Source organism: Callorhinchus milii, unplaced genomic scaffold (assembly GCF_018977255.1).
Source record: "Callorhinchus milii isolate IMCB2004 unplaced genomic scaffold, IMCB_Cmil_1.0 Scaffold5, whole genome shotgun sequence".
NCBI lineage: Eukaryota > Metazoa > Chordata > Chondrichthyes > Chimaeriformes > Callorhinchidae > Callorhinchus > Callorhinchus milii.
Window position 1 is genome coordinate 29,535,148 of NW_024704746.1, and position 15,125 is coordinate 29,550,272.

Below are 15,125 nucleotides of genomic sequence, written 5' to 3' on the forward strand. Positions count from 1 at the left end.
TGTGATAGGTCAGTCCGCCACCCACACCCACCAATCACAAGCCACCCGCCCCCCTTCGGCGCGCAATTTAAACCCCCCCTTCTGTGTGTGTGTCTCTCTATTGTATGTGATCACCTCCTATTGCTTTACTGATAAGCTCCTGGTTATTTATATTAATAATCCTTGCATCACAGAATGTATTCACAGAATATATTGCATGTGATACCTTCTCCGGCAAACTTTAGCATAATAATCCTTGCATTTGACATAGCGCCTTATCACATCTTCGAAACGTCCCAAAGCGCTTCACAGAATATACTGTAAAGTAAATTGACTCTCTACTTTATATATATATATATATTGCATACTTAGATAAATGATCAGCTAATCGCTTGCTGTGACTTTGTGATAAGCTACTGGTTGTATTATATATTATAATATAATATGTAAAACAAGTAGTATAATATATAATCTAATATATAATACCTAATAAGGCACTATATCAAATGTAAGAATTATTATTATTTGTAGTATTATAATATACATCAACAAATTATACTTGTATAGCGAACACCCATCACGTTGGAAAGATGTCCCAATATATGTATTATATTACAAGATATCTCTTACACCAATAAATATATTTGTTAAAAAAAAACACAGGGCCATTGTGGATTATAACTGGGTTAAAGCAGTTTGTGTCTTTTTCACTCATGGGTGTGGTGTGTTTTTTTTCATGAGGAAAGTGGAATTTATTTTTTATACTAATAAATATATTTGTTTTAAAAAACATAAATATGATTTGTTAAAGCCAAGCTGGTTTATGGGTAGTCAAAACCCGCTTGTTTACTTATCAACAAAACCTAGTCAAACACATCACATTTTACAGGTTGTAATGATGTAAATAAACCAGGCTACAGCACCACATAACAGGTGTTGTCCTTTTATTGGGGCGGTGTCACTATTCAGGTGTCATCTTGCTGATATTCATGCCTCTGGATCCAAATCCTATGGGTTCAAGTCTTGTGTGGGGGACTTTGAAACTGTAGGCTGACATTCCAGTTAATGTTGGTGAGTGCTGTGTTCTTGGAGGTGCTGTCCCTCTGATAAGATGTTAAATCAAGGACCCAAGTGAATGTTACAGAATGCATGACTTCACTCAAGAATAGAAAGGGAGTTTCTGCCATTGTCCAGGCCAACAATCTTCTAGATAAAATCGGTCATTTACCTCCTGGCAGTTTGCTGCTGTGTTCACTTGAAAACTCTTTGAAACTTTTTGACCCGATAAGGTGCAATATCAATGGCAAAGATTATTGTTATAGTTATTCACATAAACTGAACAGAAGTAATAAAGTGGGAATCTAATATAGATTAGTTATATAAGAAATGTCATTGACATTGCTCTAATTTAACTGATCCAAATTACAGCCAATAAATGAATCAGAGGTTAAATATAGTCAGCCACCTTAAAAACATTTCACACATGTTTAGGATTACTTCCAGTGGTATTTACTAACACTCGATCTTACAGTATGAAACAAACAAAAATAAATCTGTTGATCTGGCAGTAGGATTTTATGAAAAGCACAAAATACAGAAAAGTAGTGATTCGGGCTATCAAAATATTTGTTTTTAGGGTTGGAAATTCCAATGCAAATTTGTTTTTCTTGCAAACTGAATTTTGTAGCACAACAAACTTGGTTTGGGCATTTCTCACATCAAATCTGCACATTCTGAAGCACAGAGAGTGAGAAGTAGCTTAAGGAAATAGTGAGAGTCAATAGAACATGAATTGGAGCTGCTGTTGATGTTTTGGTTACTCTGTTGATGATGGAGGCCTTAAAAAGATAACTTCTCAAATGTTTCCATTTGTAATTTAAACTAACTAAAACTGGACGCAGTGCTGTCCAAAATATAGCATTTTAATTTCTTAATTAGTAATACTGTTAAAATTCTTATTGATGCACAGCAATTTCACAGTAATTAATTACATCACAGCTCCTCGCTGTTTGCTTATCTATTTGTGTGACTCAAATTCCTTATAAAGAAACATTGCATTTTAGACCCCACCATGTTAATAAGTTTGGAGGCAACATACTGGAAAGATTATTAAAATAAATAAAAGGGGGGAAAACAAGAGATTTTCAATAGGGGAATTGGTGAGAGCATTTGACTGATATAACAAAGGGAAAATTATGGGTAAGTGTTCAGAAACTGCTGGAGGTAACTAACTTAGCTCAGCTTGGTATTATGAACTCTTCCTGGAAAGCTTCCCGTTGCTTGTCCAGCTTGGACCATATCTATTATGGTTTTAGTTTGCAGGATTAACAGGAGCCGATCAACAACTAGTCTGCTCTTCCAACCTCCAACTCCTGCTGATGAGGTAGGCTCGCTGGTCTGCCATCAACAGCGCCTTGGGAGTACTGTGGATTTACCTGACTCTGGATCTAGGCTACCGAGACTGCCACAGGGGATCGATTAAATTCTAATATTCGATTGTCACTAACAAGTACCACACTGCCAAGTACTATAATCAACATTATCATCATAAAGATAACAATAATCCTTGCATTTATTATAATGCCTTATTATGTCTTGGAGACATTTCAAAGTGCTTTGCAGAACATACTGGTAAAGTGAATTGACTGCATACAACTTTTACTTGTGTTCTGCTATTCGGTGAGTATTTTACAGTGAGTATTTCAGTGAGTATTTTACAGAACAGAATTGAACAAAATTATACATTTGAGGGAATCGTTGCAATCGTTGCTTTCAGGGAGGGGTGAGGAAAAAGGAGCGAGAGAGAGGAACAAAATTGAGGGTAAAGAAACACAAACCACTTTAGGACCAAGTGACTTTATTGTCCATAAGGCATGCCTATTTCCTTCACACAACAGTTCGTATTACCATCTACAATCCAATCAACATCATTTTAAGTTGAATAAAAAAAGCCTTTTCATAAATGAACAAATAAGACCTTTTACATTTATTCACAAACCTACTACATCAGCCTTGTACCCATCAACTCCACATCACATACTCCCCCACAACAGTTTTTTCCACATTGTACTCAAACTAGACGTGCTATCTAATCATTCCTAACCATATGAACCACACAACATATTAAGAGCACAATGTGAGAGAATAACATTGTATTGATATGGCATCACACTCGTTAAAGCAAAAAAAGTTGAAGAACAGAGTTGTGCATCTGAAAGTGAATGAGGTACATGGTAATGTTACTGAGCCCAGAAGGGAGCTGTATGCCTTTGCAACCTTCCTGTGCATCGCGCAGCTGAAGTAGCACTACACAAGCACTGTGCTGCCAACCCCATTGCTTTTATACCAACCAAGTTTGCAAGGCTCCCCCCAAAAAACAACTGTAATATTGTGAGGTACTGTGGATGGGAACCATTTTATTGTCCAGTAAACCTGAGGTAACTATGCTGTCTTTGCAGAATGTGACAAGAAGAAAATCATGAACACACTATATCGGAAAAAAAAACTGTACAGGGGCATTTCCAGTAAATCAATGTACTCATGTTTTCATTTACCCACTACTTCAGGATTCTGAAACTTAAGCAGTAAAATAATATATTATAAAAATGTTTATAAAATAGCAGCACACTCAGTGAAACAATACAGCCAAGTACTGTTAATGTGAATAAGAATGAAACAAATCATAGCTTCATAGCAGCGCAAAATAAAGATTCTTACTCCATTTTCTACCCTCATCAACCCAGGTCAGCCTGTGTCAACTCAACAAAAAAAATCTATTTTCTCCCCCCAAATACTTTCTCGAGTCCAACCTTTTGCAAATCCCAATTTCGACGTTTCGATCAATAGCTTCGTTTTGCAAATTTCAGACTGTTATCAAAACATGTGCAAATAAACACCGCCCCAACTCTTTTACCATCTATGCCATAACGATGGAGCAGAAAAATTCAAGTAGACCGAATACAATTTTTCTCAAATAACAACAAGTTGTGAACCATGATGTTTGCCGCTCCTTGCGCAAGCCATGATTCTCATCGGAATGTCCACGGCTCTGCACGCCTGTGGCACGTAAGATCCTTCTTCTGTGACACTGAAAATAACGTGAAGTTACTGAACATCTGTGGAATGTTGCAACCCAAACTGGAATGTCTTCTATACCGAAGGCGTTGTTATTTCCAGCAACACCATAATTATTTATAATACACCAGATACTGGGAAACAAAAAAAAAACTTGAATCAATTTCATAAACCATCCCATTCATCCCTTGGGAAATATATTCAAAGTGCTTTTCAAATGAAATGGTTTACAATAATGCTAACTGTGGACCAATGTATGTATACAGATAAAAAGGTATGTAAAAGGTTATTTTTTTCTATCTTTAGGCACATTTGTAAAAGTGGAAGGAAGTCGTTCTGTTTCATCTGCTCTGACCACGTAAAATACTAGGGAGTCAAAGGGCTGAGATCTCCGTGTAAGATCATCAACCGTGGCCGAAAGGTTACACCAACTCGAACAACCCTTTCTACGTCTTCCTATGCAGAGTTCCATGGCAGTGTAATTAGCTGATTGGCAGTCGGATCAGGAGTTCCCTGGGTGCAATCATTCAACACTCTGGTTTGGCCCACAGTTACAGACTCAGGCTCTACCTGGAGCTAAAAATGCTGCTGTGAGCAGAATGAACCATTTGTGAAGAAGAAGGAGGAACCAGCAAGTCAGATAGACATTGAGAGAGAAACCAAGAGAGACGGACAGACAGAAAGCCTGACATACACACAGAGAAAGTGTAAGTGAGACAAACTCATAGATACAGGGAGAGTAAACAAGGGACAGGGAACTTGACATTGTTACATAAAGGAAGTTAATACAATACAATATTACATTTGTATAGCACCGTTCATGTCGGGAGAACGTTCCAAGGCGCTGGACAGACAGGGGTTTGGACCCGAGCTGGGCGTCGGGATCGGGGAGGGAATCAGTAAGGAACACATCAAAGTGAGGATACACACATATAAGAAAGCAAGAAGTACATTCGGAAGTAGCGAGAGTGAGACAGAGACAGGAGAGGAGATGAAAGTTGATTAAGAAAGCAACCTTCCACACACACACACACACACACACACACACTGATTACTTAAGGCAAAACGGTACATCTAAAGCGTTGCTTGACACATAACAAACAAACTGATGAGAAACATTTACATGTGTTAAGGCAGTTACAGTTCTTCTGTATCAAAAATGGTTCACTCAATAAAAAGACATTTCCCAGCAACCATCCCCAATCCCTCAGGCTATTGCTTTGCAATCTAAGTCGAGCCACAAAACGCACACACATTTCCTTTCTTAAATCTGAAAAGGGTGTATGCATCATAACATAGAACAGTAATACCTAAAAGTTTGATCCCACATATGCAGGCCTGCATTCAGCTAGCTATTTTTTTAATGCTTTTTTTTAAAAGCATGTTCATCACTGATAATATAATTAAAACAGCAATTATGCAAACAGATAAGGTGGGATTCCCTTCTGCAGAACACCATAGGCACCATAGTTTTTTTAATATCAGGGTTTTTTTTTCTAAAAGAAGCTTTAGATAGTTTCTATGTGGGAGCATTTTTTTTTTAGAAGGAAAGAAAAAGATTTCTTCCTAAAGAGAAGAGCAAGCAGGATCTTTCCGCACCGCAATCCCCTCACAGGTTGACATTTCTGACGTCTGTGGGAGTGCTGGCCTGATCCAGTTCATCCACCGTCTTCGAAGGGTCACTCTGCCCTTGATGGTGTCGAACCTGCCTCAGGTTGCTAACCAGCACTGATTCAATCTGCTCCTGACATGCTTTCAGGCAATCCTGTTAAAGAGAGGGAAAAGAAATGAATATCCGAGGCTGAAGAGCTTACATGTCTGCATCACACTGAAACTATTTTAACACTGTGAATCTAAGGGAAGCGGGATGCATCCCTCCCTCCAGGGAGTGAATGTGCATTCCATTCCAACAACTTATCTATCTCTGGGATTTACATGTGTAGGTGGGATGCATGGAATTCTCGGTTTGGATGCTCTGAAGCAAAATGATGGGTTTCCGCACGTGACAGGTACTCGGCTGACCCCAAAAAATTACACCGTGAAATATTTGACTTATTCAGCTGTGTGTGTGTGTGTGTGTGTGTGTGAAAGAGAGAGAGAGAAGGCATCTTGCACTTTTATTATTTTCCTTCACTTTTCCCGAGCTTTGCATTCCCTTCTTCATAGCAAATAAAGTCTCCGAACATTTTTCCCCAACACTCAAACACATTATTTAAAGGGAACATTACCACAAGAATTGTAACTATTCGAAACATGAACTATTTAATCTTCTTCTATCTATATTTTATGCTAATAAAACGATAATATCTGTTTGTCTGCGCTTCAAGAAGGATCTCAATAACCGATTGACATAGAGACATGATTTATACCTCATCTGAAAGGGCTTGCAACTGGGAGTGACATGGGCATATTTGTTGTTGGGTATCTCCTATTGTTCATGAGTTATGACCTAACATGTATTTCCATTTCGTGTTTCTCGCTGCAGTTGCACCCGGTGGCCGGGCCGGCTGACAGTGGTGCTGTGGTGTCCTGCATCACAGAGCACCCATGAACCAAGCGGCAGCGGGAACAATATAAAGAACACAGACAAAGCTAAGCCGCGGCAACAAGAACAAAATTACATTTTTAAAGCGCCTTTCACGTCAGGAGGACGTCCCAGTGATCATAAATTATTTATCATTATAAAGGTGCCTAAGCGAAAATCAAACCTTGCAAGTATAAGTAAGTGAGTCAGTCTACCTCCCATATTGGATCCTTTGGTTGCACGCGAAGCTCGTGTTATAATAAGAGAACAATTGGATGCGAAAAGCAGAAAACAAAGTACTAAAAGACAACCGCAGAAGCACATTTTCCAAGCAATCAATGAACCCTTAAATCGTAGGAAATAAAAGGATGAGCGCAGTATAATCAGATTCAAGAATGAAACAGAACGTTGAATGCCGGTGTCATACCACCGGTCAACCGTTGGGAGGCACTGCTGCATTGCAACCAAAAGCAATGGCTCACTTTCAGCCGTATCACGAGCTGGAGCCGGGAGACCCAATACCAGCACAAAAATGCAGTCTGGAATAGTTTTGAAAGGTATCATTGCACTAACTGGCCCCGAATGCATGCATACGGATTTTTGGTATCAACTTTGAAAGTTTTTACAGAAGCAGAGTTCAAACCAATCCCACATTAGAGCTTATTCCCCTTGGAAACGAGCCACGGTATTTAACAGGTTATGGCTTGTCACCAGAGAATTAGTTGAGAAAATAATCAATGCTCAGGAGATATTAAAGTTCTGGGCAGTTAACATCTTTTAAGGTGATTTTCTGAGGCTCGGCAAACCTAACAATCATCACCTCTCTGGATTTTTCCGACAATTTTTAAACTCGTGTTCAGCTCGAAGTGAATGCACATCTGCCTCGAACGAGCTTCTTTGAAACATTCCATTGATCGTTATCTGTGGCTAAATTAGCTATAAACATTTCTATTTGTTAACGATTCTAAGGTGCTCTCTCTCTTTACAGAGCACGAATGCAAAAATATACTTCACGTCATCGAGATCTCAAACTAAAAGCAAACCAAAACTGATTAACAAGCCGAGTTCTGCAAGGCAAAAAAAAAAAGGATCAGTATCAAGCATATGGAATGCAATATATAAGCATATGGGAGCACGAGTATAAATCAGCAGCCTGTCGGATCTACCTGAGCTGTTCTACTGCTTCAAATTAGTGGGATCAAAGGAACACAGGAAATTAAGACTTTGGCTGTAGAACATGCCATTCTTCCCTAGCAACTCTAAAACATGGGGACTATACTAATTCCTGATAAGTGAGTGAGTGGGCAGAGGGTAGAATGCAGGCCGAGGAATTCAGAAGTAATACCAGGAGAATTAAAACAGAAAAGAGTTTTTGATTAAAACAAAAGCTACCCCTGAGAGAATGTCAATGTTTCAACCTCGGTAAGATCATGCGGGCAACATTGGTTTCACTGAATAAGGCTTTACGCTTAGTGCAATACTCTTTCCAGGTGAAATCAATCGGAGCACGCACTCAACTGTATTATACAAGTGATTTGGCCACCTGACCACAAGGAACAACCCCGCGAGGCTACAAAAGAATTATGCTGTTTTTAATTTGCGTGACACATTTTATTTAAGGCCCAAATTCCACAGGATGTGTAAAAACATGTCATTTAAATTCTTTAGCTGTAATAAAAGTACACAATTATGGCAACGCCGCAACCGAGAATACCATTAAAGGCACGTCTCATACTTCTCAAATAGTGTACGTTGCGAAGGCATCAATTAACGCAACGTTTAAAACGTAACTGAGGTAACTTCAGTCCTCAAAAGCTCGAGGATACTTTGCAACAAGCCTTGCAAATACTTTTAGGATTCCATTTTCTTTGTTTTATAAGCTGCCTGGCACGGAGTCAGGCTTGCTACACCCTGCTTTTCCTTCTGAATGGGGTCTAATGGAATACCACTATTATCGAGCACCATAGCTGCATCAGCCTCCTGTTACTCTACACGCACAGCACTTAGGAGATTGAGAAGCTGAATGAATGGTGACGACTGCCAACTCAAGCAAAGACAACTAGGAAACGATATCATTCTTCCATTCACTTCAGTCAATCCTGGCTGCTGTTTCCTTGCATACTAAGCACAGCCTGCAACAAATAAAGCAGGATGAGGGAGCAAGTCCTGTCATATGCTTCCAAACCACAAGCATTAAGCACCACAAAGAGTGGATAAATGTTTCATTTGCTCGCCGGAAAAAAGCATCGCGTTGCCCTGTTGGTAGGATTTGGATTTCGAAGTGGAGGGAGGTGATGACATTTTAATCCACGTACGCAACCAAGTTCTTCGAGATGGAAAACGTTACTGCATTCTGCCTTTTTTTTGATCAATTGCATCAAGTTTTAAAAGCATGTTGTATACTTTATTCTGATTTTTTATTCACTTTTTTCTGAGAAGCAACGAAAACTGGGCACTGTAAACTTTTTAAGGTTTAAATCCTTTTCAGCAGCCAAAGTTCTTATCCTACAAACTTCAATCATATAATATCAGCTCCTTTGCATTCCATGTATCCACTTGGCTTGTGTAAACAACTGCAACTCTGATATGAAATGAACAAACCGTGTCCACGTGTTATGAATTATGAGTTATCCTTTTCAGTGCCTTGTGACGTCCTCCCGACGTGAAAGGCACTACACAAATGTAATGTGTTGTTGTTTCAGTTTACTGTCCCCATTAGTTTGACTTATGAAAGTGGCACAAGGTAAGACTTGGGTGACAATTATAAAGTAGAACTAGGACTGCATAAATAAGTATGACACAAACGCTCCGTGACAATCTATTTTGGGACCAAATAACAACTAGCATTATTTACGCACCGTCAGAGGAAATAATTCTACAATCTGATGTAACATGTGCACATAAAAAAAAAAGGAGTTTTATGCTGAAGTAAATACCTAACATTTAAAAGTAATGGGTGCCTTATTGAAATCATGTCTAAAAGATTCGACATTCTAAAAATGTATTTTTGATTCTCTTACTTTCCCTTTTCTCAATGGACTTGTCTGGTGAAGTAATAAGTTGAATGTCAGCCATCCTTTGTGCATTATCTGTTGAACGCGCACACACTTCCAATAAACAGTTCGTGTACAAAACAGAGGTTCAGCACAAATTGATAATGCACAAAACTACGATGCAGATCCTGAATATTGAACATTTGATCTCAACAGAGGCCGATCAGCTGTTAATTTGTAAATACAAGTGGCTGAATCAACAATTGACTTGAAAGGATATCAGGGGCATCTGGTTAAAACTGTAAATAAAACCTTACCCATGGTGGTTGGTCCATGTAATAAATGGACGTCTATTGGATTACAAAGAGCAGTATTAAACCTCCTAGTATCGATTCAACACCTTTTAAGGATTCGAAATCTCTCTTAAGCACAATGACTACATCATTCCATGCTGGCATTCCAGCTGCACTGTGCACGATCTCACCAACTGCATCCACGTCACGTCCCCCGGGTTACTGATCACAATTAGGCATTGATGGGAGACCGAACAGTTGGAAGGAGTCATTAAGCACCGCATTGTCTATACCTTCGCTTGCATACACGCTTCTTTTTTTTCTCTTAAATCGAACACTTTCGACTTGCCCTGTCTTTTCACACGTCCTAAGCACAAACAAAATCTTCACACGCACACTGAAGAACACTACCGAATGCGTACAAAGACATCAGTGGTTAGAGACTGATGTTTTTGTGCAAGTTTGTACAAAATGACGCCTTAAAACCTTTCTCGGCCGAAATAAAAAAAGATTTACTTTGAAGCAATCTATTCTGCATCCCAAAATATCACCTTTGTTTGAAATTGTTCAAGCCACACAGTGCATTGATGTACATGAACCTCCTTTTCTCCCTTCAGATTTTAGAGTACAAAAAATGTAATGTGTCACCCGCTCAGATTTTCTAAAAAGGAACCATATCCACAAGCACCTTATAAACTATTCTTTTCTGGGTGTTTTAACTTCCCTTGAGCAGCGATAAGTTAACCTGCCCACACGACCATTTTTCCTGATCCGTCATCGAACACGTTCATGGGCAAGATATCAATTAGCATCTCTCTCAGTGCCTTTGAACGGTGGGCGAAACAGGATACTCACCACATCTGTGTGTGTAATCTTGGCCAGGAGGTCTGTCAGGTTATCACTGGAGAGTGAACTGTCCACAATATCAAGCTGAAGTCCACAAATTGCTGCCCCCACACTTCCAGTTGCAATCATTGACGGTGGATACATGGCAAACTTGAAGTCTGCAGGGGCAAGACAAAACATCAGCTTAAAATCTTATAACAGTAACCGCACACACACACAAAAACTCATGCATAAAACTGAATTACAGCTGGACGGACTGACCCAGTGAGAACACACATTAACTAGAAGGGACATTGAAAACCAGTCTGTATATGGCCTCTTTTATCAGCAAACTGTGAGCTCCCAGAAACACACTGATCATGGAAGTCTGAATAAAGAGCCACAGTGCCACTGCCAGCTAACTCTGCTGTAGGTCCCCTTCCACGTGTGGTCACATGAACACATTTCAATGCCCAAATAACCTTGTAAGCTCCCTTAATGTCATTCACAATGCAAATGAGACAGCTAGCGAATGGCTGGAGGCCCAGAGTGACTAATGCCTCGCTTCCAAAGACTAGCATAGTTTCAATCTCCACTCTTGCTTCCCTCCATAACAAGCGCCCATAAACTTGGCTATCAAAGCTCCACATGTCCCGTCTTTGTTGTGCAACAGGCAGCGATTTGTATCAGTGGCTCCTATTTTTAGCATATTAATTAACTACTGCAACGGGTGAGGCAAGTGTCTCCAACAGGAGAGTGTGGCACCATTGTTTGAAGTCATCACCTCATCTTTTGCTATTGAAAATCATGGAAATGACCTTCCTGGTGATATGAATTCAAGCTGACGTGCCCACAAAAGGACTGGGGGCAGTGCACCAATTTCACACACATGGTTCGTCAGCTTGCCCGACCCTATTAGTGCAGAGAGGATTTTTTTTAAAAAAGCAGCTACACCGCTCTGGGTTACCCGGGAAGTGAGGTGGTGGGGCGGGGGGGGGAGTGGGGGAGATATATATTAAAACAAAGGAAGATTTAACTGCAGCATTAAGTAACAATCGACAACACCTGCAATGTTTTAGAGGGAGAGTATGTCGGTGTCCCTACAAATTCAATCTTCAGGTCCCTCCGTGCTAAATGAGCGAAAAGGAATCGAAGCGAAAACAGTGGATGTTTCATGAATTTCGCCACATAGATATGTCACAGCATTCACCAGCAGTGTAACACACACTTGAGAGAAAGTTAAAATTTATGGGGTTTTTTCAATACAAGTTTTTTTAAAAAAAATTGGTTCCTCAATCCACGACTGTTTGTGAGACTCTCCTGTTCACAATTGGCTGCCGTATTTCGCCCACAAGATGCACAGTCACTCCACTTTACAATATATTCTGTGAAGCGCTTTGAGACGTCTCAACGATGCGATAAAGCACTGTATCAAATGCCAAGGATTATTATGATTATTTATATTATTAAATGTATTTGTAATTTTCGACCAGAAATATCTGTTTCAGGTGCGGAGTGTGAAGTAAATGTGGTATTTCCAGGTATTATTTTGTTAATAGAATTGCCATTTGAATTGCTGAATTGATGATAAATGCGCAGAAGATGGATAATACCGGTCATTGATAGTCAACATGAACCAAATTCCTTTTCAATAGGAGAAGGGGGAAAAAAAAATCCATTCGTTAATGTTGGCGAAAAGATATTCTGATACTCTGTTCTTCAGAAAGTAATTTGGTTACTTGTAAATACAGTAGGAAAAAAATAAAAACATCTGCTGAAAGATTACATATGCTCACTTGCTTATAACAGATGGGCATCATGAGTCGCTCGGTTAATGAGAACATCTTTTCGTTGGGAGTACGTGCTCAAATTTTGTCCACTTTCATCCTGAATAAAACATTCTCAGACCCACCTGCAACCACCCTTCAACTGCTTGTGTGCTTCAGGAAACTAGCCATCCTTTGTTTAACACGATCACCTTTGTCCTACTGCTGCTCACTCCATAAATTCCCCTTAATACTGAATGCCTTTGCCTCGTCTACCTTCTGTTTGCTCCCAGTCATGTTATGACTGGTTACCTCTGCTAGAAATTGTAAGGAAACAATCCAACCTGAAGTTCTAAACATAATCTTAATTGATGAGCTGGTTTACTCTTAGTTATTCCACTACCATCACTGATTAGATAATAGTCTTTTTTAATGAACTGCTCTCTTTAAAATTTCTTGCAGACCTCCCAGTCTGTAAAATTAGTTGCTGACGCTTTATGTCTGCACTTCCACTCATAAACAATATTTCTAAATGATACCAATCCTTCATTCGATGAAGAGCCCTTATCACGTCACTGAGACGTCTCCAAAACGCTTCACAGAATATACTGTAAAGTGAATTGACTGTATATTTTGTGGGCGAAAGGCAGCAGCCAATTGCGCTCCAAAATTTTATTCAGCATTTCAATCTTATTGCATTTCCAGGTATCATCCATCTTCTGCACATTTATCATCAATTCAACAATTCAAATGGCAATTCTATTAACAAAATAATTGAAGCAGTCAGACAGCATCGCTGGCTTTTTAAGTCACAGTTTGTTACAGTTAAAAGTAATGTATTCTTCTTCGTCGTGTTCCCTGCAACCTTCTTCGCTCTGAATATTCTATTGACAAAGATAGGACCGACCTGGCTTTCCAAACAAAAAGCAGTGCCCTGGAATGTACGGCTGGCATTCCCAGCAGAATAGCAGATTCAGTGCTGAGTTACTGTTTAACATCTGGAATTCACGTTAGCACCAGTTTAAACTACAAAGTTGGTGCCAGAGAATGTGGAATGGACTCCATTCCTCAGTAATCTGTTGGTACTGGTACAGCCTCGCCCCCTCACTCCCCCCACCATTCCTGTACTCTTCTCCACCCCTGGACTTCAGATCAGTATTTGTGTTGGGTAAACACAGCCCTGGTATATGACACAGGTCAGAATTGATCCACCCCGTCTATTTTAAACCAATAGGGGGCAGCAGTGCCATGATTTTTGTTTTTACTTCCCACATGTGTCTTTGCTCAGCACAAAAACAGCTGGAATTAAGACCTCCACGGTCTACAGCAGCGTAGGTGCTGAAGGTCTCTGACTGCAGCCCAGGGTAAGCTCCAGCGTTATTTCAGACACCAAGTAAAATACAGTAGTGCAAAACATTGATATTAAAAAGAAAAATTGTTGACAGCTGGAAGGCACAAGGGTTAAACATTGATCGCTCGGTTTTCTACGCAAATTGCACGTTTAATAAAAGTTTCGCTCAGTGCAGAAGGGGTAGCGATGCAAACTTTCAGGTCAAAAATATGCTCAGGTGTTGTTCCAAACAACAGAAGCTACTTTCCGCAATTAACTTTATTTTACTGTGGAAAATTGCTGTTACATCCCTCAGCTTTGTGTCAGTTTTGTGTGTGACCATGTGTGGGTTTTAATAGTGTAACGATATACTTTTTTTTTCCCTCTCCAAAATCTCAAATTTCTCAATATCTTTCAAACAATTAATGACAGGTGGCTTTAAACTTCTGAATTATGAATATGTTAAATCCTTGAACGGAGGATCTGCTTACTTTGTGTAAGCAGATCACTCTACATTTCTATTGTTGTACTCATTAGAATGGACTTTGAACTTTATTTTCCGCACTAAACAAAAGCACCAACAGTGCTTACCTATAGGGTTCTCAGTCAGTTCTTAAACTGACTCTCTGCTTCTAAGGAATGAAAATTATTTTTAAAAGATTCTGTATTCATTTCCATTCCGGTATACGTTACTGACAACAAAAGGATGTTCTCCAGTATTTTCTGAAAAAAAATCTTCAAAGACAAGATCAAAGTGGATCTGAAGGAGATAACGCCCATGTTAAATTAGTGCAACTAATCTCTTTCTAGAACTGTATGTGTGAAAGTTACGCAGCTCTCCGTCAGGCAGCCACCCATGAGCAAAACTGCTAAACATCAGCAAAACTAAAAGTATAGTCTGCTTGTTTCAACTCATAATATAACAACAGCAAAAATAGGAAATAGGAAAGTATTTATATAGCGCCTTTTACGTTGCGAGGATGTCCCAAGGTGCTGGACATTCAAGAGTTTGGGGGTTCGATTCGGGAGGGATGGAGCCGAGGAGGATGAGGGTGGGAAGAGGACCAAAAGTGAGGTCAAAGAGGAAGGTCTTGATACACAGGCCTTGAAGGGGGCCAGGGAAGAGGTGATGCAAAGGGTCTCCCTAGCAAAAGAAGAGTATTTTGCTGGTTGGAACCTGTAAAGAGACAATATATGATCCCTTCGAAGCTGTTCTGGAATGGCGGCGGGTGGATAGATTATACTCAAGCCGTTGCAGAATAGTGACACAAAGTGACGCAAAAAAATACATTAAAAATATTCTCGCAACACTGGCAAAATCATCATCGAGCACCACAAAGT

The 15,125-nt window shown here is 39.7% G+C and overlaps 1 protein-coding gene across 3 annotated transcripts in view; it reads right to left on the reverse strand.

Annotated features, from left to right (window-relative positions):
- Positions 1-2,819: 2,819 nt before the first annotated feature.
- Positions 2,820-15,125, reverse strand: part of LOC103185578 (G1/S-specific cyclin-D2) — a 16,418-nt gene continuing 4,112 nt past the window's right edge. For 2 of the 3 annotated variants that reach the window (XM_042335244.1, XM_042335246.1), the window contains exons 4-5: positions 10,719-10,867; positions 2,820-5,818 (exon numbers count right to left, since the gene is read on the reverse strand). In XM_042335244.1, coding sequence (XP_042191178.1) covers positions 5,663-5,818; positions 10,719-10,867 — 305 coding nt within the window. In that variant the 3' untranslated portion in view covers positions 2,820-5,662. The remainder of the gene's footprint in view (positions 5,819-10,718; positions 10,868-15,125) is intronic. The other variant, XM_042335245.1, reaches the window with a different exon arrangement.